We start from the raw sequence: 20,518 nt of genomic DNA, 5'->3' as shown, positions 1-20,518 counted from the left end.
ATTAAACTAAGCTCAGTGTCTAGAACAGCCCAAAAGAAACTGCTGCGCCGCAAAGAAAGTTTACACACACACACACACCCCGACACACCCTCTCTCACACACACACACAAACACACCCCCTCACACATACGCACGCACACACACACACACACACACACAGTTTTAAATAAAGCCTCAGACAAAACTCACTCTCACTCAGTCTAAGGATGAGTCTGACACTGGGGCCACAGCAGAGGGGCCCCTGGGGGCCACAGCAGAGGAGCCCCTGGGGGCCACAGCAGAGGGGCCCCTGGGGGCCACAGCAGAGGGGCCCCTGGGGCCACAGCAGAGGGGCCCCTGGGGGCCACAGCAGAGGGGCCCCGGTCCTGCTGAGGTGGACACAGGTGAGAGCAGGAGGCTGTGGTCCTGATGGTCCATTAAAGACCTGGTCCTGAGAGCCTCTGTCTCTGATATGAACATGTGAATAAATGATGACTCCACTCTCTGTAAGAGCCACATGTGCGTTTTTAGAATTCCCCGAGTTCTGCTGACGTGCAGAAACACATCAAACATTTATGTTTGTTTGAAATATTCAAATGGATGTCCTGAACTTTCCCAACATAGCCCATCTGAAATATTTATTTTTTTGACTTGCAGGAGGCTGAAAATGAGCTGCAGAAATGTCATTGTGTCTGTGTATTTGATTTATTCTCATCACTCAAAGACACTCTCATTTTAGCTCCACTTTTCTCCATCTGTTTCAGGCTGTTTTTTTTTTCTTCTTTGTGTTTTTGAGCTGAGTGGAGGCTCTGGTGAAGCACCAGCAGAGGGAGTCCACGGCACACGCACACGCCCCGTGTCTGCAGTGGGAGGATTAAGTGTGAGACATTTACATCATTACAGGCCTCGATTTGAGCAAACTCCTCGGTGCTGGACAGAAAACAGCCTCAGTCTGAATAAATGACTCGGATTCGGCTCTTGCTAAATGTTTTTTTTCTTTTCTTTCAGTATTTTCTTGTTTAAAATCACAGTGAGCTGAAACTTTAGTATTTAGTGACATGTTGAGTGAATGACCTGGTCCGCCCCGAGGTGTCGCTCCACTCTCCTTTTCTCCACAGGTGGGTGTTTCTCTGTCAGAGCCGCGTCTGTGGCTCCTGTGGGGGAGTTTCTTCAGCCAGAGCCTTCTCTCCACAGGTGGGTGTTTCTGCGCTTCTATCTCTGTGTCTCTGTCTCTGTGTCTCTGTCTCTGTGTTTGTCTCTGTGTTTCTGTCGCGCGCTCACGGCTCTGTCCCGCGGCTCGTGAGCGCGTGCTCCTCCGCGCTGCGTCACGTTGACGTGAAGAAGTTAGACATTTTCTAATCGGAGAGAGTGAGACAGACAGCTGCACCGCGCGCAATGTGAGTTTATGTAAGTTTGCGTTTGTCTGTCGTGTTTGTGTCGTTGGAGCCGGTCTTACCTGTGCCACAGGTGAGAGACACAGGTGAGAGACACCTGTGGGAGACACCTGTGAGAGACTGAGAGACACCTGTGAGAGACACCTGTGGCACAGGGCTGTGTGTTACAGTGCTGTTATCGTGTACTCTGTGTTTAAACTTGTGTGTGCTCTTGTCTCTTTAGTCTCATGCTGTTTGTTGTTTCAGAGTGGGACATGCTGGATCACTGTGTCTCAGATGGAATTGTCCCAAACAGAGTTGGCTTTATGAAAATGGAGGACCTGTCTCTCATGGCCCTGCTGCAGTGTCCCGGGTGTTTGCAGCAGCTGGACTCGTCTGCCAAGGTCCTGCCCTGCCAACACACTTTCTGCAAACCCTGTCTGCAGAGACAGGAGCCGGTGCAGTCCCAGCTGCTGTGCCCAGAGTGCCAAGCACCGGCCCATGCGCAGACAGCAGAGGAGCTCCCCACTAACCTCATGCTCGTGCGCCTTCTGGAGGGACTGCAGATCACCCAGGGGCCCGCAAACACCACACTGACCCCCCACTACAACGTGCCCTCGTCCCTCTCCCAACACAGACCGGAAGACACTGAAGGAACACAGTCGGACAGCTCTGGGTCCAGGGACAAGTACGGACAGAGTGAGGTGAGTCCAGCCCGTCTCACAGTGATGTGGACGACTTCACAACGACAAGGACCCAAACAGAAGAGCGCTCTGTGGGATCACACACACTCAAGCACCCTGGGTGTGATTTTATTATGAAAAGTTTATTATACAGCACAGTTTAGTTTGGCTTCATAAAATAAAATGCTCCCAGACAAATATAAATCATTGATACTTGTTCAGACGCATCACTCCCTCTCAGGACACCTCATCAAATGCCTTTAAAGTGTCTAGCACTTTGGATCAACTGCAAAAGCAATTATAACATTGACACATTCTGTCGAGAGTGAGTTTAACGTGAGGCCCGTCCCAATAATGATCATGATCACACAGATTTAACAATGTGAGTGTAATCCCTCAGTCTGCAGGTCTGACCGTTTTATTTGAACATTTTGACACATTCTGTAGTTTAACGTGAGGCCCGTCCCAATAATAATCACATGGACTTAACATTCAACACATGACGGAGCGAGACTCTCTGGGGTTCGCCGTTTATCTTGGGACTTTTCTTTGTCCTAAAGGGAAGATTCAGGTCATGTTTGTGTTTGACGATGACGTTGGAGCTGGAGACGGTCGAGTTATGAACTTCTGTGACTCATTACAGGCACAAACAGACTCAAGTGTTTCATTCTGCTGTTTATTTTCCTCACAAAACTGCAGCTTCGATATTATTTACTTCAGCGACATCTCACTCTTCGGGCAGGCCCAGCTCGGCGCTGTGTTAGCAGGACAAACTTTACAAAGTCTGTGTAATCCCTCAGTCCGGGTTTGATCTGTAGCAAAAGAGATGGATTTTTTCTCTTTTTCTCCATCTCCTTCCAGCTAAACCTTCTGTAGTGCAGCTTTAAACTCGTGTTCAGCTCTGACAGACCCAGACAAACTGTTTCTTTGTTAAGATCAAGTTGTGTTGGAGAAAGTTGGAAGCTGTAGCGAAACATTTATAATATCGCATTGGGTTTTTTTGAGGATTTGTTTAGGCCCTTTCACCTTTGTGCAGCTCCTGATCCTCAGCCAGGACTCGGTCTGTCATGTTTACAGATTTTGCAGATTGATTTATTGCTTAAGAACAATAACAATATTTAAATTTCTTCATTTAGACATTTGTATTTACTGGCAAATAACCTTAAAGTTGAATTATCCCTAAAAACTGTTCCAAAATAAGTCAAAATGTAATACTTTTAGTTAGTTTGCATCTTTAATCAGTCATAGAAGTCAAATCTAATGGAAAAATTAACAAAAAAGTTCCTCACTAGTGCAAACAAAGTTCCCACGATAAAACGATCATTCCATCCGTCACGTGTCGGTAGTTTTCAGGTTCAAGAATGTGATGATGTCATTCGCTCGGATCAGGGCAGAGGCCAAACGACTTCACTCCTATGACTTTCTACCCAGTTGACAGGTTTAAATTTGAGCTTTTCTTTTACTCTGAATAACACCTGGACGACTGAGGAATTACACACACAGTTGTCCTTATTGATTACGTCGTAGGTAAAAGCACAGATGTTGAACCTGATCATTTCTATCAGTGATTAGACCCAAAAACTCACTGTGTCGCAACAAAAAGCTGAATTTGAACAGTATTAATCGTGGCTGACCCTGTTTGCGTTGACTTATAGAATGTTGTGATGTCGATGTTCTATGGTCCCTGGTTTATCGCGGGGGTCACGTTCTAAAAATAAGCTTTATTTTTTACATTATTCTCTCTGTTTTTGTCTGTAAAACCCCTCACCACACACTTTATACACTTTTCTCACACAGGCGTTAACATTTTCTCACATTTCTCTCTCGTTTAAACTCTCTCAAAGTTCAAACCTTCGTAGGCGTCTTTGTCGGTGCAGAACGTTTCATCGACATTGTGGGTTTTGTCGGGGAGAAAACAAATTGCAAACGTACAGCACTTCAGAGTCACACTGAGATCCAACGTTTATGTAAATTTGTCTGAACACATTCTGTCCTGAGAGGAGACTGAACACTAAACACCAAACACCACGATATAGTGAGGGACGACTGTGATTATTATCGGGGTCGATCCAGGGCATGTGCTGGAAAGTCCGGGCACGTTTTCGTTTTTTTTTTTAATTATATCGTCCGATGTTCGTTTTCGCAATCGTCCCAATAAATGATAAATTCAACTTGGTCACTCTCTCCCGCTCTTCTGCTTGTGTCGGGTCTGTATCCGGTTTCCCTTTTGCTCAGACCCAGACCTGAGCGATGCAGCTGTTGTGTTAATTCCTCGGTTCCATCTGGCATAACTCCATAACTCCTCAGCGAAGTCTCTTGGCTTAAATATCAAAATCAGGTTGAAATATTTGAGAAGCTGGCGCAGATGATGAGTCAAACTGACACTTTCCCTCCTCCCACATCTTCAGATCTGATGTGACAGTGAGCTCTGCTGCTGCTGCTGCTGGAAACACACAGCTCAGGTCTTTATGAGGAGCAAAAACAAGACGCTAAACGCTCGGGAATATCCATATAAGTCCAATAGGTCAAGGGTCAAGGCCGGTCACGATCACACATTTTGAATATAAACACATTTCTGCCACTGACACAAAACCCAAGAGCAGATTTAAAACACACAAACTATTTAAAATCTACAATATTGTTCAAAATCATGAGCTGCGATAAATAAACAGCAGAATGAAACAGTTTAGTCGTTAGTTTGAGTCTGTAATGAGTCAGACACGTTATTTATTCAAACTTTTACAGCTTAAATCTGATCATAGAGACGCAACATAAACAAAAATGTCCCAGGAAAGGAAAGAAAAAGTAACACAAGGTAAATACTGACTCCAAAAAATCTTGTTCCATCTTTTATATATAGAATAAGTTGTTATATTTTCAGAAAAATACCAAACTTCTGTGTTCAGTCCAAAGCTGTGAGGCTCCTGCTCTTGTGTTGGTTCAGTCCATGTTTGTTTGCTCGTTTTTACTTTGTCCAGAGCGTTAATGTCGTGTTTTCTGTCTTTACAGGTTTCTGGCAGATCTACTTTACCAAACCAACGTAGAGTTTTGTTGAACGACGCCATCCTGAACTCTGGAAACTCAGCGTATTTGGCGGATGAGGACTCAGACTATGGAAACCTCAACGACAGCAGAAGGGTGTACAGCAGCGCCCCCAGTGGCCCGGCAGCTTTATGCAGAGCTCTGTGTGATTTTAGCCCACAGGAGATGAACCTGCAGGACAGTCAGTACTGCCTCGCCTTCCTCAAGGTCTGTCTGTGTGAAAACGCTCATTAAAACACTCGTCATACACTGGAGACTGTGCACTTTAGTCACAAAGGCCTCAGAACATAGAGAGAAACGTAAACGGAAACAGTGAGTGGGATGTGATGGTGGGAAGTATTTACATTTGGTACAGGAAGTGACGTAACAGACACGTCCAATGGGAAACCCAGCGGCTCTGCCAACCCCCGACTCCACTTCTAAACGACAAAAACAGCAGGATTCATGATTATTCTCCGGTGACATTTAAATAAGACAGAGGATGTTTTATTAATAGCAACATCTTTACACTTTATATGTGTCACATCAGCCGCAAATGAGCTTCTTCCTGTCAGATTTAAATAAACGATCAGTAAAGACAGTCAGGAAAGCAAAGATGTCAAAGTCAGATTCCTCCTGTAGCGTCTGAATTTAATATTTTAACCATAAAAAAGTAAAAATAGTGTAGTAGTGGAGCGAGTGGAGTGAATAACACGAATCTGAAACGCACCAGCAGCTTCCACTAATGGCCAGAGCTATTTGTCCTTTCTCCGCTGCTGTGACTGTTACTTAGCCTAAAGGATTCTCCAGCGTTACGTAAGAAGCTCCGTTATGGCTCTCCTTCCATTAAAGAAAGCAGAAGCTGAAGCAGAAACCTTTTACAGCACATGGTCCGAGGTTAGACTGGTCACTGAAAGGACTTTGCCTCAAGTGAAATGATGTAATGTGAGTTTAGCTCCGGTTAAGTTTCATCTCCTTTGGCTGTTTTTGTTTCTTGTTTCAGGGGGATATCCTCACGTTCATCAGACGAGTGGACGAACACTGGATTGAAGCGAAACTCGGGGCCAAAACTGGGATTTGCCCTCTGCAGTTTCTCGAGGTTAGTGCTTCTTTTCTCGTGCGATTACTTCAGCCTTTGTTGGGTCCATCTTTCTCTCCTTTTACGTCTCAAATCCGGTGGGAGGGTCGTGACCTTTGCACCGCGTTGGAGGTTCACACCTGCGGTTCGGGGTGGATGAAGTACTCCACTTTGTTACTTAAGTAAAAGTACAGATACAAAGGTAAAAAGTCAAAGTATCACATGAAAAATCCACTTACGTAAAAGTAAATGTAGAGATATTGATTCAAAATGAGACACATTTTATTCAGCAGTAAAAATACAAACCCATTTCATCAGTTTTCTTATGAATTTTGTGTTTTTATTTTTGTTTTACTCAAAGTCAAAGCTTGAACTCTTAAACTTTAGTCAGGATGTTTCCACAAACATAAAAATAAACCCTCAAATCATATGAAAAGTACTTTTACTCTTTAGTCCTGTTCAAAAATGTAGTGGAGAAAGTACAAATACTGCTCTCAAATGTACTCAAGTAAAAGTAAAAAGTACACACTGTAAAATGTACTTAAGTAGAATTTGTATCTGTACTTTACTCCTTGTACTTCGTTACATTCCCCTGGTGTGACTCTGTGGGGTCGGGTCGTGGCGTTTGCTCTTGTGGCTGACCCTCTGTTGGGGAGTGACGCTCATATTCGTCCTCACTTATTTCCTGTTTACCTCCCCACACACGTTTTGACCATATTTTACTCATCTTCCTGTTTGTTCTTGGCTCCGTGTGCGCTCTCTCCTCCGTCGCTGTTGTCTCTCTCTGAGCCTGCCTCCTTGTGCGGTGCAGCCAGGCATGAAGACGCAGTAATGCTCTCTCTGCTTGGGCGGCATCACAGCACATCACCGTGGCTTTAACCCTGCCGTGCTCGGAGCTCTCCATTTCACAGATCCGGCTCCTCTCTGAGCGCCAGTCGGCCACTCCTGGCTCATTTGAAGGGTACTTATCCTGGGTACTTTGACAGCTCGTCCAACAAGTTGTAGGGGAGTGGAGATGTAGGGGAGTGGAGATAAGTCTTCAGATAGTCAGTGTTTTTTTAGTGTTGGTTCTCACCTCTTTTCTTTTTTCATGTTTTCATTTCTTTTAGCCAAATTCGGTGACTGCCAAAATACTTGAAGCTAAAAGTCGAAAGGGAAGTGACTCTCAACACTGGAGCAAGCGTCAGGCCGCAGAGGCGTCGAGCAGGACTCTCCTCGGACCCTCTCAGACCTCAGGACCCACACCTGCCGTTTCTAACCATCGGAAACAGCACACGGGCCCCGGGAGCGGCCCGTACCCGCCCAAAGGCGAAGGGGGCGCCGTCAACGGCTTCAGCCACAAAGGTCATCACCACCGCAGCTCCGTGCTCCCAGCGGCTCGGAGCCGCTCGCATCCGTCCAGAGGGAACTCACAATCGTCCAGAGGAAACGCACACCTGTCCAGAACAAACTCACATCGACGGCGTCCGGACAAACAGGGGTCAGCGGTGAGTCACAGTTTTCACAGATTTAACTGAATAGATGCACAAAGTGTGTCCTGAGGCCTGACACCATAACAGTGACAAAGTACAAGGAGTAAAGTACTGTATAAGTAGAATTTTTAGGTATCTGTACTTTACTTAAGTACATTTTACAGTGTGTACTTTTTACTTTTACTTCAGTACATTTGAGAGCAGTGTCTGTACTTTCTACTGCACTACATTTTTGAACAGGACTGAAAAGTAACGTCCTGACTAAAGTTTTTGAGTTCAAGCTTCGGCTTTGAGCCAAAACAAAAATAAACACAGAGAATTCATGAGAAAAATGAAGAAACTGATTCATATTGTTACTGTCAAAATATTAATCTTTTTTTTTTATCAATATCTCAACATTTACACTTTAACAAATGAACAACATCTGTGAAATACTTTTACTTTTTACTCTTTAAGTGCATTTTTAAACAGGTACTTTAATACTTTTGCTTAAGTAGATTTTTCCATAACTTAAGTAAAAGTACAGGTACAAAAGGGAAAAGTTACTCAAGTAACAAAATGGAATACTTCATCCACCACTGACAAATTTTCGATATAGTATGAAGTATTTAGGCCTAACTCTGAGTACTACTTTAGAGTAACTGTATTCTGGTACAATTACAGATACATTTCTCAAATCAAAGGAATAACTTTTTTTTTTCCATCTCTAATGTGACATAACTGTAAACAGGAAGTGAGCACAGGCGCGATTCCGACGCCATCGATTCTGGCTCCAATTCAGTTTATATTGAAAAACTGTCCCCTCTCTCTGTCCCTGCGTCTGTCAGACTCGTTATTCTGGTCTTAAATGTTCGTATTAACCCTCTACATGATCCTGGGGTTTTTATTTCACTATTGTGTCTGTAAATCAAGATATGAACATTAATAACAGACAAATCAGGTCCTTCTGTCCCCGAGGTCGCTCCTGTTAGCGTTAGCATTAGCGTTAGCAACAGGTTTGATTGACAGCATTCCTAAGCGCCCGCTCCCTGATAAATCAGCGGTGTGAGCAGGAAGGGGCATTACCTTCTACAGCCTCGCTCCTGATTGGCTCTTTGGTTGCTATGACACTCACAGTCAGAATCCCAAATATGAAACTCTGCTCCAACTTCGCTGCTACACCTGCTCCAGCCTCGGTGAGCTTCATCTGGAGCTGAACGCTGTGACGTCACATTCACTCAGTCCACGTCTTTATACAGTTTGTGGTTCAGACTTTAGAGGAAAAAATTGCACCTTTCCATGTTTAATGTCTTTGTAAAATCGTGGATTGTGTCGTTGAACCTCAAACAAAACCAGTGGAGATTTTAAGACACTAAAAAACCAAACTTTCATTCTTCATTTGAAAGTATTTTGACAATATAAACTAAATTGACCTTTAGTTCTTAGAGAGAACAGCGCTGTATGAAATCAGTCTATAAGGGAGTACCTCAAAAACTCCCAGAATCCCTCACCTCCTCGTTAATCATTTAAACCCAGATCACATGACTGCATAAGTGTAAGGACGAGCACCAAAACTGAGACGGGAAAGAGGCTTTTGGCTGTTTTACTTCACAAAAAGGAAACGCGCTCCAAGAACAAGCAAAACAGGAAAGTTAATAATGGGATAATGAACTTTTACACACGCCTGCTCCTGTTTTTAAACTTTTATATGGACTTGTGTACTCGTTTGTTTTGTTTTTTGGTTTTTTTTGTATTGTATTTTAAACAGGGCGTCCATGAAAAAGAGAGTTAGTGTGTTCTCATTGGGTTCCCCTGTATAAACACAGAGAAAGAAAGAAAGAAAACAGCTTAAGATCTGTCCAGTATTTTAGTTTATCTTATTTTTTTTCTTTATTTTGTTTTGGCGACACTTCTCTATGGACATCTGGCTCTGCTGCTGCAAACAAGGCACATTTTGTTCATAACAGTCACTTTCAGACTTTTGACTCCTCTCTTATTAACGTTTAACAAATTAACATCAAATAAGACGATTCGTTTTTGTTGTCATCTCTGTCACGACGACACATTTCCAAACGCGACACATCGTTGAAGTTATAGACGATAAATGATCAAATTTAAACCAAATCAGAAAACAGAATTATCCCCCAAAAACTGTTCTAAATGGACAGTGGTGTGAAAAACTATGAGCTGCAGCACTTTAGTAGTAGATCCATGTTTGGAAATCTGACCACGAGTATCATAGCAACCAAAGAGCCAATCAGGAGCGAGGATGTTGAAGGTAACGCCCCTTCCTGCTGTTATTAATGTTCAGATCTTGATTTACAGACACAACAGTGAAATAAAAACCCCAGGATCATGTAGAGGGTTAATACGAACATTTAAGACCAAAAGTTACGATGTCGATGGAGCAGGAAATGCGCTCATGGTCACTTCCTGTTTAGAGCGCGGCGGCTAGCAGGTTAGCCATGTGCATTTATATAAACAGTCTATGGTCTGATCCCGTACGTGTTTCAAAAGAGTAAAAAAGTCCAAATATTTCACGTAGACTTTGAGATCTGATCAAGCCTCAAACGCAGTGACTTTGATAAACATTTGTGCCGAATTTTGTTCAACAGAAGCTACTTTTACGTAACGTTTCTCCCATTTTGTCTTTAACACAGCCGTTTATATCGAGCACCGAGCAATTATCAGATCTAATACGACTTAAATAACCCGATAGAAATGATGAGTCTGAAGCAGCAGGGACAGAGAGAGGACAGTTTTTCAATAGAAAGTGAATCGGAGCCAGAGTCGATGGAGCAGGAAGTGTGTCCATGATCACTTCCTGTTTGTAACGCAGGAACATAAACGGTGCATGTTCTGGCCCTGCGCTCGGTCCAGTCCTTCTTCTAAACGAGGCTTTGCTTATAAAGTGAAAACATGTGTTTGGATAAAAAACTTCAGACCTTCGTGATGTGAGACGTTTCCTTTGGTCAATAAAAGACTGAAATGTAACTAGGAGACGGGGGAGGAAACCGTGACACAAGGCCTAAGGAATGGGCACGTCCGAGGCGTCGCCCGGAGAGCTGCTGTGAGATGGAGCGGCGCTGAAAACAGATCGACTTGTAGATACGAAACCTTTGGAGTTTGAGGTGTGAGTCGTAATCGCAAAAGTTTGAAAGGTCTGGAATCAGAACTGGGAGATGAGCCAAACTTTCCCTCCTTCAATAAATTATGAGCTAATATAATGATGTGGAAACGGCGTCGGAGCGTACTAAAGGCACCGCTTCTTTTGTTTTTTTAAAGGATTTTCATAAGATATTATCAACTGTACTTAGGATAAATCATACACAGTAATTAATGAGTTAAATGGTAATTACAGAACAAATAAATCCTGATATAAACACGAGCAGCGTACGGCTCTGCTCAGCGTTTGTGGGAAATCTCTGAAAACTGAACAGAAAAGACACTAAAGAATCAAAAAAGATCAAAGCACGACCTATAAAAAGTGATGAAAACAAAAGGGGAGGAGCTAAGTCAAAGAGAGCGGCTGTGGCGAGTGGGCGGCCGATGATGATGATGATGATGATGACGACGACGATGGTGAGTCACTGCTGAGGTTCGTTACATAACAGAGCCCTCTGTGCCCCGCTGCTTCCTCTCGCTCAGGTAACATCAGCAGAGCAGTAACTCGAGCTCCACGTCCCTCCGAACGCCACGGACGTGAACGAAACCCACAAACGACCTCGTTATGTCACACGAGGATCAGTGGCCGCTATTACACCAGTACTGCAGTAAAAGTAGTAAAGGACTGGACTTAAGTGAACGTTGTAGGTATCTGGACTTTACTTAAGTACGTTTTAAACTGGATACTTTTTACTTTTACTTAAGTACATCTGAGAGCAGTATCTGTACTTTCTACTCCACTACATTTTTAAACTATTTTTCTTTTTGTGTGAGACCTGCTGAAAAGGCTGAGGGTTTATTTTTATTATTTTTTAACATTTCATTTGAATAAAACAAAAATATACAAATAAAAATATAAACAAAACAATTAATTCAGTTGTTTCTGTTGAACAAAATTCAGCTCAAATCTTTATCAAAATGTATTTAAGTTTATTTATTTATTCATTTATTTATTTATTTATTTAGACGTGATACAACATGAATGTAACAGCAGATTACAGCCAAAGGATCATTTACGTCGTCCCAAATACACACCACAAATCACCACATTTGAAGCTTTATAAGACTCAAAATCTGTGCTAAATACTTTACTTTTTACTCTTTAAGGCAAGTTTATTTGTACAGCACAATTCATACACAAGATAATTCAAAGAGATTTACAGAATAAAAAATACATTAAAATATCAAAACATAAATAATCAGAAATAATAATCATAAAATTAACATTAAAGGAGAAAAGTGCATCATAAAGTAAATTTCTAAACGGGTAAAGTACAGATACTGAAGGAAAAAAAAAGTAAAAGTAAAAGTATCACATGAAACTATTTACTTAAGTAACAAAACAGAGAATCTCTTTCACCTCTGCTCTTGATCAGTTTCTTATAGTTCAGGTGATGTCACTCCCTCTGTGTCCCTCTGTCTCCCTCTGTGTCCCTCTGTGTCCCTCTGTCTTCTGAATGTCTTTACACTCACATCCACAGATACTACACTTCTGTGTCCCTCTGTCTCCTTCTTTGTCCTGAATGTCTCTCTGTGCCCTGAATGTGTCCCTCTGTCTCCCTCTGTGTCCCTCTGTCTTCTGAATGTCTTCACACTCACATCCACAGATACTACACCTCTGTGTCCTTCTCTGTCCCTCTGTGTCCCTCTGTGTCCCTCTGTCTCCCTCTGTGTCCCTCTGTGTCCCTCTGTCTTCTGAATGTCTTTACACTCACATCCACAGATACTACACTTCTGTGTCCCTCTGTCTCCTTCTTTGTCCTGAATGTCTCTCTGTGCCCTGAATGTGTCCCTCTGTCTCCCTCTGTGTCCCTCTGTCTTCTGAATGTCTTCACACTCACATCCACAGATACTACACCTCTGTGTCCTTCTCTGTCCCTCTGTGTCCCTCTGTTTCCCTCTGTGTCCTTCTCTGTCCCTCTGTGTCCCTCTGTCTTCTGAATGTCTTCACACTCACATTCACAGATACTACACCTGTGTCCCTCTGTCTCCTTCTTTGTCCTGAATGTCTCTCTGTGCCCTGAATGTGTCCCTCTGTGTCCCTCTGTTTCCCTCTGTGTCTCTCTGTGTCCCTCTGTTTTCCTCTGTCTCCCTCTGTCTCCTTCTTTGTCCCTCTGTGTCCCTCTGTGTCCCTCTGTTTCCCTCTGTCTCCCTCTGTGTCCCTCTGTCTCCCTCTCTGTCCCCCTCTCTGTCCCTCTGTGTCCCTCTGTCTTCTTCTTTGTCTCTCTGTGTCCCTCTTTGTCCCTCTGTCTTCTGAATGTCTTCACACTCACACCCACATCTTTTTCTTCTGTCTTTAGTTTTGCCTCAGTTTGATTTTCTGTGTAAAAACAGCGCCGCCTGGTGTCAGCTCTGAAACATTAAATCCGTGTCTTTCCCAGTGTCTGGTGTCGGTTTAAAGTTATTCCATGTTTTTGTTTTAGTTCTATGTTTGGATTATGTTTGATTTACTGTAGGTTTTAAATGTCCTGGTAAACTGTGTCTCTCAGGTGTTTGGCAAAATACAGAAATAAAAGAGGCAGAGATGAGATTAAAATAAATAATGACACTATAGTTTAGAGAAACGTCTCCGTGTCGCTCAGTGTGACAAACCAGAGTATAAGATTATAAACACACAGTGGGATCGTGTTTTTTGAGTGGGGTGTGTTCTTTCTTGTGCTGTTTTTCTGTTGTCATTGATAACACATTGAACACATTTACAGTAAACGAGCCGTTCCTGATCTTTACGGATCTGAGTCAAACGCTCATGTCCGTTGTCGTTCCTTGTGTTTTTCTCGTGTGTTTTTCTCGTGTGCTTTTCTCGTGTGTTTTTCTCGTGTGTTTTTCTCGTGTGTGTCAGTGATGCAGCGACGCGGAGCATTTTCTATAGAATGAGTCTTTGGCCCAGGGCTGAGGCTGAGTGCATCACTGTGGAGAGAAGAGGAAGAAAGGTTTATTTTTACACCAGTGTTAAGAATAAAAACGAGAGTCTGAGGCGTAAACACTGACCAGAAAAGTACAGGACCAAAATACTGCACTGAAATACACTTTTGACCTGTAAACGCTCGACGAAACGGCGAACAAAAACACTCAATAACGATTATTCACATGTTTGACCTAAGATCTTTGGCTTATTTTGTCGGCTACACTTAAACGTAAACGCTGGAGGACGCGTCTGGGGTGAGGGAAGTCTCGAACATTTAACATAAAACGCACAAAAACACACGCCAACACCTGTTTGTTTCCGTTAACGTGTTCATCTGTTTGTCTTCCAGCTTAAACGCGGAATCTTAAGACTTGACGCTCAATATTTGACCTTTTGTTTCGTATCAATAGAGCGAGAAGAGGATGTCCAATGAGGCTCCGCCCACTCTGACTCTGACGAACCCTCAAATGTCATCGGCCGACGGCGTTCCCTCCTCCGCGCAGCAGCTTTCCATCAGCGTGTGAGTCATAGTCACTGTTATTCTAAAAACATGTTAAAAAAACGAGTTAATTGAGGAGAAAGTTTCAGAGTTTAACGTGATAAACCTCCTCGTCGGTCTCTCAGCTGTGCCGTCCTGTACTCGTATAAGCCGCGGCGTCCAGAGGAGCTGGAGCTGAGAGGCGGAGAGATGGTGGGAGTGTACGGCAAGTTTAAGGAAGGCTGGCTCCGTGGGCTGTCTTTACGGACGGGCAAAGTGGGAATTCTGCCAAGTAACTACATAACGCCTGTGCTAAGGTAAAAGGTCACGCTGATGTAAATATGTAAAAATGTTCAGATGTCAGTCTTTATTTATTTATTCTTGATCTTAATTCATTAATCTGACCAAAGAAGAGATGATTTGTTCCAGATTTAGCTCCTGTCTCTTTCCATCTGCAGTGAACACACATTAAAATACACGTTTCATCACGATTATTTTATAAAAGACAAACGGTTCATCATTGACATCAGCAGGAAAATACAATAAATGTGCAATACAGTCCAAACCAATTAAAAAAAACATCAATTATGTGCAGGTTTTTATAATAATAATAATAACGCACGCTTCATTCCATAAAACCTCAGAGCGCTGCAATAAAACAAGAACTTTAAACCAATACTAAACTGCTAAATGCTAAAAATCATCAATAATAAGTTTTTTCTAAATAAAAATGTCTTTAAATTAGCGTTAAAAAAGTCCAAGCTCTGTGCACGTCTCAGCTGGACACTGGGGGGACCTGAAGGAGCCGCCTGAAGATCTGAGGCTGCGGTTTGAAGGATTTAGTTCAGATCTGGGATGAAACGGGGAGTCAGTGCAGAGATTTGAGAATTTTACAGTGAAACACAACAGAAGAAATGAACCAGACGGATGTGGACACGTTAATAATTCAGGTCTAGAGACAGTTTCAGAGACTCTCACGTTTGAAATGAAAAAGCGACTGAGCAAAGTCCGAGGATTTGTTTGGAAATGTGTGATTTCGATTCACAAAGACCGAGTGGATCTGGAGTTTGTTTGGGAGAAAGTTTAATAAATAGTTTCAAAGTAGGTGGAGCTGTATTATTAATAATTTTGAATAAATGTCGTAGATTTGAATATTAAATTAAATTGACGTAACTGAACATTTTATATTTACTTAAAATGTTACAGTGGTGATAATGACGTGTTTTTTGTTATTGTTTTGTCTTTGTGATGCTGTTTGTGATTCTCTGCTCAAAAGTCCTTCTATGTTTTTGTAGAACATCTGCTAAACTTTTTGAGACCAAAGCAGCCAGTGCGTCGTCACAGTACAACTCCATGAGTGGGAGGAGACCCACAGCGGCACGGACGCCCGCCGTGGTACTCGCCCTCGATAAAGTAAACGCCGATGGAACAACATACCCAACGGGACACGCCCCATCTGTGCCCAACGGAGCTCAACACGCCATGGCATCTGCAGGAAAAGCGTCTTTCCACGGAGGTTCTCAGGGCTGGGACACTGTGAGACGCATCTTCAACCCGCACAGAGGTGAGGGCAAAATGAGACAATTAAAATGTCCGCCTTTTAGCAGAATTTATTTATTTATTTATTTTATGAGTTAGTTATGAATTCAAATAATCCCACCTAAACATGACCACTTTTAGCAGAATTTTGTTATTTATTTATTTTATGAGTTAGTTATGAATTCAAATAATCCCACCTAAACATGACCACCTTTAGCAGAATTTTTGTTATTTTTTAGTTTGAGTTAATTATGAATTAAAATGATCCAAAATTAAAATGTCCCTATTTTAGCAGAATTTTGTTATTTCAGTTTTATGAGTTTGTTATGAATTAAAATGATCCAAAATAAAATATTAAAGTGGGGACCTTTTAGCAGCATTTTGTTGTTTTAGCTACATGGGTTAGTTATTAATAAAAAAAAAAACAACAACAACAAAAAAAACAAAACAATTATGACCTCCTTTTAGCAGCATTTATTTTTATTTTATTTTTTTATGAGTTAGTTATGAATTCAAATAATCCCACCTAAACATGACCACCTTTAGCTGAATTTTTTTTATTTTTTAGTTTGAGTTAATTCAATTCAATTCATTTATTTTTGTAACGCCCAAAATCACAACAACAGTTGTCTCGAAGGGCGTTCATGTTTTGGTTGATGGGGGAAACCGGAGTACCCGGAGGAAACCCATCCAGACACGAGGAGAAACATGAAAAACTCCACACAGAAAGGCCTGGTGACCCGGGGATCGAACCAAACCCTCTGCTGTGAGACATGAGCCACTCAGCCACTGAGATATACACACAAAAACACAACAACAGGAAAAATCAGACACAACAGGAAAAATCAGACACAACAGGAAAAATCAGACACAACAGGAAAAATCAGACACAACAGGAAAAATCAGACACAACAGGAAAAATCAGACACAACAGGAAAAATCAGACAACACAAGAAATCGGCCAGGCGAGGGGGAGGAAGACCAGACGAGGAGGAGGAGAGCCAGGCGAGGAGGAGGAGAGCCAGGCGAGGGGGAGGGCCAGGCGGGGAGGAGGAGAGGGTCCAGCTGTCATCGGGGCATCTGAAAGAGTTACACTCCACAGGGGGAGTGGGACAGGGGACAACATGTGAATAGCATTGCTGATGAGAAAATAGGACAAAGTAGAGGATAGTGCTCAGGTTGCCATACTTCCCCCAGCTAGTTACTCCTACTGCAGCTTATCTTATCCCGGGTTTTAATGTCCCTAACTCCCTCACTATGTAACCAAAATAAAAATGTCCCTATTTTAACAGAATTTTGTTATTTCAGTTTTATGAGTTTGTTATGAATTAAAATGATCCAAAATAAAATATTAAAGTGGGGACCTTTTAGCAGCATTTTGTTGTTTTAGCTACATGGGTTAGTTATTAATTAAAAAAAAAAAAAACAACAACAATTACGGCCGCCTTTTAGCAGCATTTTTGTTATTTTAGTTTTATGAGTTAGTTATAAATTAAAATGATCCAAAATAAAATGTGCACCTATTAGCTGCATTTTATTATTTTAGTTTTATAGACAAATAATTCTCCAAAAAATGGCCACTTTTAGCAGAATTTTAGTTATTTTTTATTTTTATGAGTTAGTTGCGAATTAAAATGATCCAAAATAAAAATGTCTGCCTTTTAGCAGCATTTTTGTTATTTTAGTTTTATGAGTTAATTATGAGTTCAAATAATTCCAAATAATAATTTTTAGTTTGATGAGTTAGTTACAAAATAAAATGATCCAAAATAAAAAATGACCCTATTTTAGCAGAATTTTGTTTTAGTTTTATGAGTTAGTTATGAATTAAAATAATAAAAATAGCAGCATTTAGTTGTTTTTGTTTGATGGGTTGGTTATAAATTGTGTTAAATTACACATTAAATCAGCTCTACTGTTATTTATTCATACATATGTGAAAATAACTGAATAGAACTGATCAGGAGTGACTGTAGGACTGTGGATGTGCAGTTCCTCTTTCATTTAGTGTTTTTCAGAGTTTAACGAGTTTAAATTAAAGATTACGTGGCTGTTCCTCGTCATGTGATTTTGGCTTTGCACAGTGTTAATGAGAAAAAAGAACACACTGCTCCTGTTGTGCGGCATGTGTGATATTTTCATTTCTAATTAGACATAAATGATGCAGAACAAACAGGGCAACAAAAATCAAGCTGTTTGTAATTACATCTCCTGTTTTTTCACTATAAAATAAAGCAACTCCCTGTAAAAGTATTCAGAGTATTCAGAATACAGTACTCTGATTGGCTCATGTAACAGAAAACGTTTTAATGCAGGTATTCTGAGTGTTTTTTTTTATTATTTTGTTAATTCCCATCACTGTATATTGTCTTATTAACTGTATTAAATTTTCATTCCAGGCTTAAATCAGTTCAACCAAATGTCAAACACAAACAGCCCGTCCAACACAAGGCACTTCGCTCAAGTTCAAACGTCTGGCTACTCTCCAGCTTTGCAGAGGAAGAAGAACATGAATATCCTGGCCAACTGTGTCAGACCTTTCGGATGGATGAGCGAGACATTAGCGCCCTCTGCTGCTTATCTCAAAGACAGGGGCTTCTCTCCGGCCCTTGAGCCAGCGTTTCAGCAGCCGCCCTCCGCTCCACAGTCCATCCTCGTTAGACCCGACTCTCTCAAAACCTTCGGAGAAAAGGTTTGCAAAAAGAGCGTTTTGAGTTTTGTCAAGATTCAAGATTTCTTTATTTGTCTCCCTTAGGAGAAATTTTTCTTGGACCAATGGGCTGCTCACACCACATAAAACAAACAAAACCATACCCAGGGTGCAGTACATCTCTCTCCACACACCGTCACTCATTTCTACATCATTTATCATTTAACAGTTCCACCGAAACAGGCACAAATGAATGTTTATATCTGTTATATCTACACCGTGGTGCCCTGTACCTCCTCCCCGAACTCGACAGTTCATATTCAGGGTGCAACACATGTGTCGGGTCTGAATGCTCCTGGTCTGTCTCCTCATGGCCTGTTTGTAAAGTTCTTGAGGACTCAGAGGGACAGCACAGCCCATAATTTTCCCTGCTGTCCTCACCAGATTTAAAATTTGGGTTTTTGATTTGACCAGGAAGTTTCCAAACCAGCTGGTGATTCCATATCTTAGCACCGACTCAATGGTATCTCTGTAGAAAATGAGCATAATATTACTACTGACACCAAATAATCTGAGCCTGCGCAGAAAATGTCAATCTCAACCGCAGCCGCCTGACCGTAATGTTTTCTTCTGATTTACATTTTAGCCCGCCAAGTCGGTGCGTTTTCTCACTGATGAAGAGTCCCCCCCCATAAGGAGACGCACTTCCTCTTGGTCTGCGGGACAGGTCGCATCGTCCACCCAATCCGGCGTGTCTCCTCTGGAAGTGTGGGCCCCGTCGCTCACACTGGGCAGAGACGGGCCGGGCATCATCCTGAAAGAAGGAAAAGCTCCTATTTTCAGAAAGGGCCTGGACGCCACGGTCACAGATCTGAACTCAAACTCTCCGGTTCTGCCCCAGCCGTCGTTTGCCGCTGTCTCGGCTCAGTTTAGTCCCTCCAGGTGCCGTCACACTTTGAATATGTCACCCACTATTTACAAAACGACACCATTCAGTCATTATATGTGCTGTGATTTGGGTTAGCGTTAGCGGGACATTAGCCGTGTTGGGACGTTACTGAACACATGCACCACAGGTTTTCAGAATACTAATATAATTTACCACATGGAGTGCATATTTACAAGTGAGAAAGGAACATTAAGACACAAAAGTGAGGGAAATATGGGATACAAGACAGAGATGTGCAGTCGTCAAAGTAAAGAAGGAGACGTCACTGTAAAAGTCAAAATGATGGTACAGTTACTTTTTCACAGTACGGTTTCTTTTCTAAAATAAAAGCAACACATTACAGTACATGATCACACAATTTCTGCTTCAAACTGTACAGAATCGGGGAGAAAAATGTAAAATGCAGCTGTTGTGGTGAGGTGTGTGTGATTGTTCCTTCTTCAGTCAGTGTCAGGAAATCCAGAACAAACAGTGAAACAAACATAAATCTGTTTTTAATCCTGTTTTGTGTTTTTACATTATAATTTTAATACATCTCTGGACCATGTGTCAGAATGCATTTTAATGAAGTATTCAATATTCTGTAACTAAATACATTTTCAAAGTATTCTCCCATCACTGTATATTGGCTGTATATTTTCTTGGCTTTATCAAAATGCATAAGTGCTGCTTCTTATTCATTTCTGTTTTTGTTTTTTTCCTTAGACACAGAGTGACCAAAACTCATTTAGCACAGATGGACTCTGAGCTCACTCTAGTTCAGGGGGAGCTGGTCCTGGTCCACAGACCGCGGCCTGATGGGCGTTTGCTCGTGACACAGGAGAGCAGTGGACACACTGGCCTGTTCCAAAACAACATCCTTCAAGTCCTGGAGAGGCTCAGCTGAGGGACGGCCTTTACCTGTCAGCAGAATACTGTGTTTTTGTTGTCAAGCTGCCAAAGAACTCTGCATAAGTCAAACAAAGAGACACTGAGTTCCAAAGAAATGAATGCTGCCAATTTGAAATCCCACTGATTGTATTGTGTGCATCTTAGTGTGCTGTGTCTTTAAATCATACGATATAATACACATTATATTTATTTCCAAGTATTTGTGCTTTCTCATTTACTACACATGCGCATTTTGCACAAATCCCATCTGACTGTTCCCTACTTATTCTCGATGCTTGGTGAGTGCCTTTGTTCAGCTACAGAAAGACAATTCTGTAAATAAAACTATTCTGGAACCTTTATTTATGCGTAGACTC

General features: G+C 41.9%; 1 protein-coding gene across 2 annotated transcripts; it reads left to right on the top strand.

The window, feature by feature from the left end:
- The first annotated feature begins 1,061 nt into the window (after window positions 1-1,061).
- On the top strand, window positions 1,062-20,503 carry sh3rf2 (SH3 domain containing ring finger 2). Of its 2 annotated transcripts, none has more exons than XM_033973554.2 (11): window positions 1,062-1,173; window positions 1,620-2,056; window positions 5,045-5,284; window positions 6,060-6,155; window positions 7,244-7,621; window positions 14,066-14,175; window positions 14,280-14,450; window positions 15,429-15,697; window positions 18,072-18,364; window positions 18,969-19,264; window positions 19,977-20,503. In XM_033973554.2, exons 2-11 carry the CDS (start codon window positions 1,628-1,630, stop codon window positions 20,155-20,157), a joined length of 2,463 nt encoding a protein of 820 aa, XP_033829445.1. In that variant the 5' UTR covers window positions 1,062-1,173; window positions 1,620-1,627; the 3' UTR covers window positions 20,158-20,503. The 2 variants fall into 2 exon arrangements, with proteins under 2 accessions (XP_033829445.1, XP_055080753.1); XM_055224778.1 differs by having other exon boundaries at window positions 1,170-1,376.
- The last annotated feature ends 15 nt before the right edge of the window (window positions 20,504-20,518 follow it).

Source organism: Periophthalmus magnuspinnatus, chromosome 10, assembly GCF_009829125.3.
Source record: "Periophthalmus magnuspinnatus isolate fPerMag1 chromosome 10, fPerMag1.2.pri, whole genome shotgun sequence".
Classification (NCBI taxonomy): Eukaryota; Metazoa; Chordata; class Actinopteri; order Gobiiformes; family Gobiidae; genus Periophthalmus; species Periophthalmus magnuspinnatus.
The sequence above is the reverse complement of the archived record's forward strand: the minus strand, read 5'-3'. Positions and strand labels throughout refer to the sequence as shown.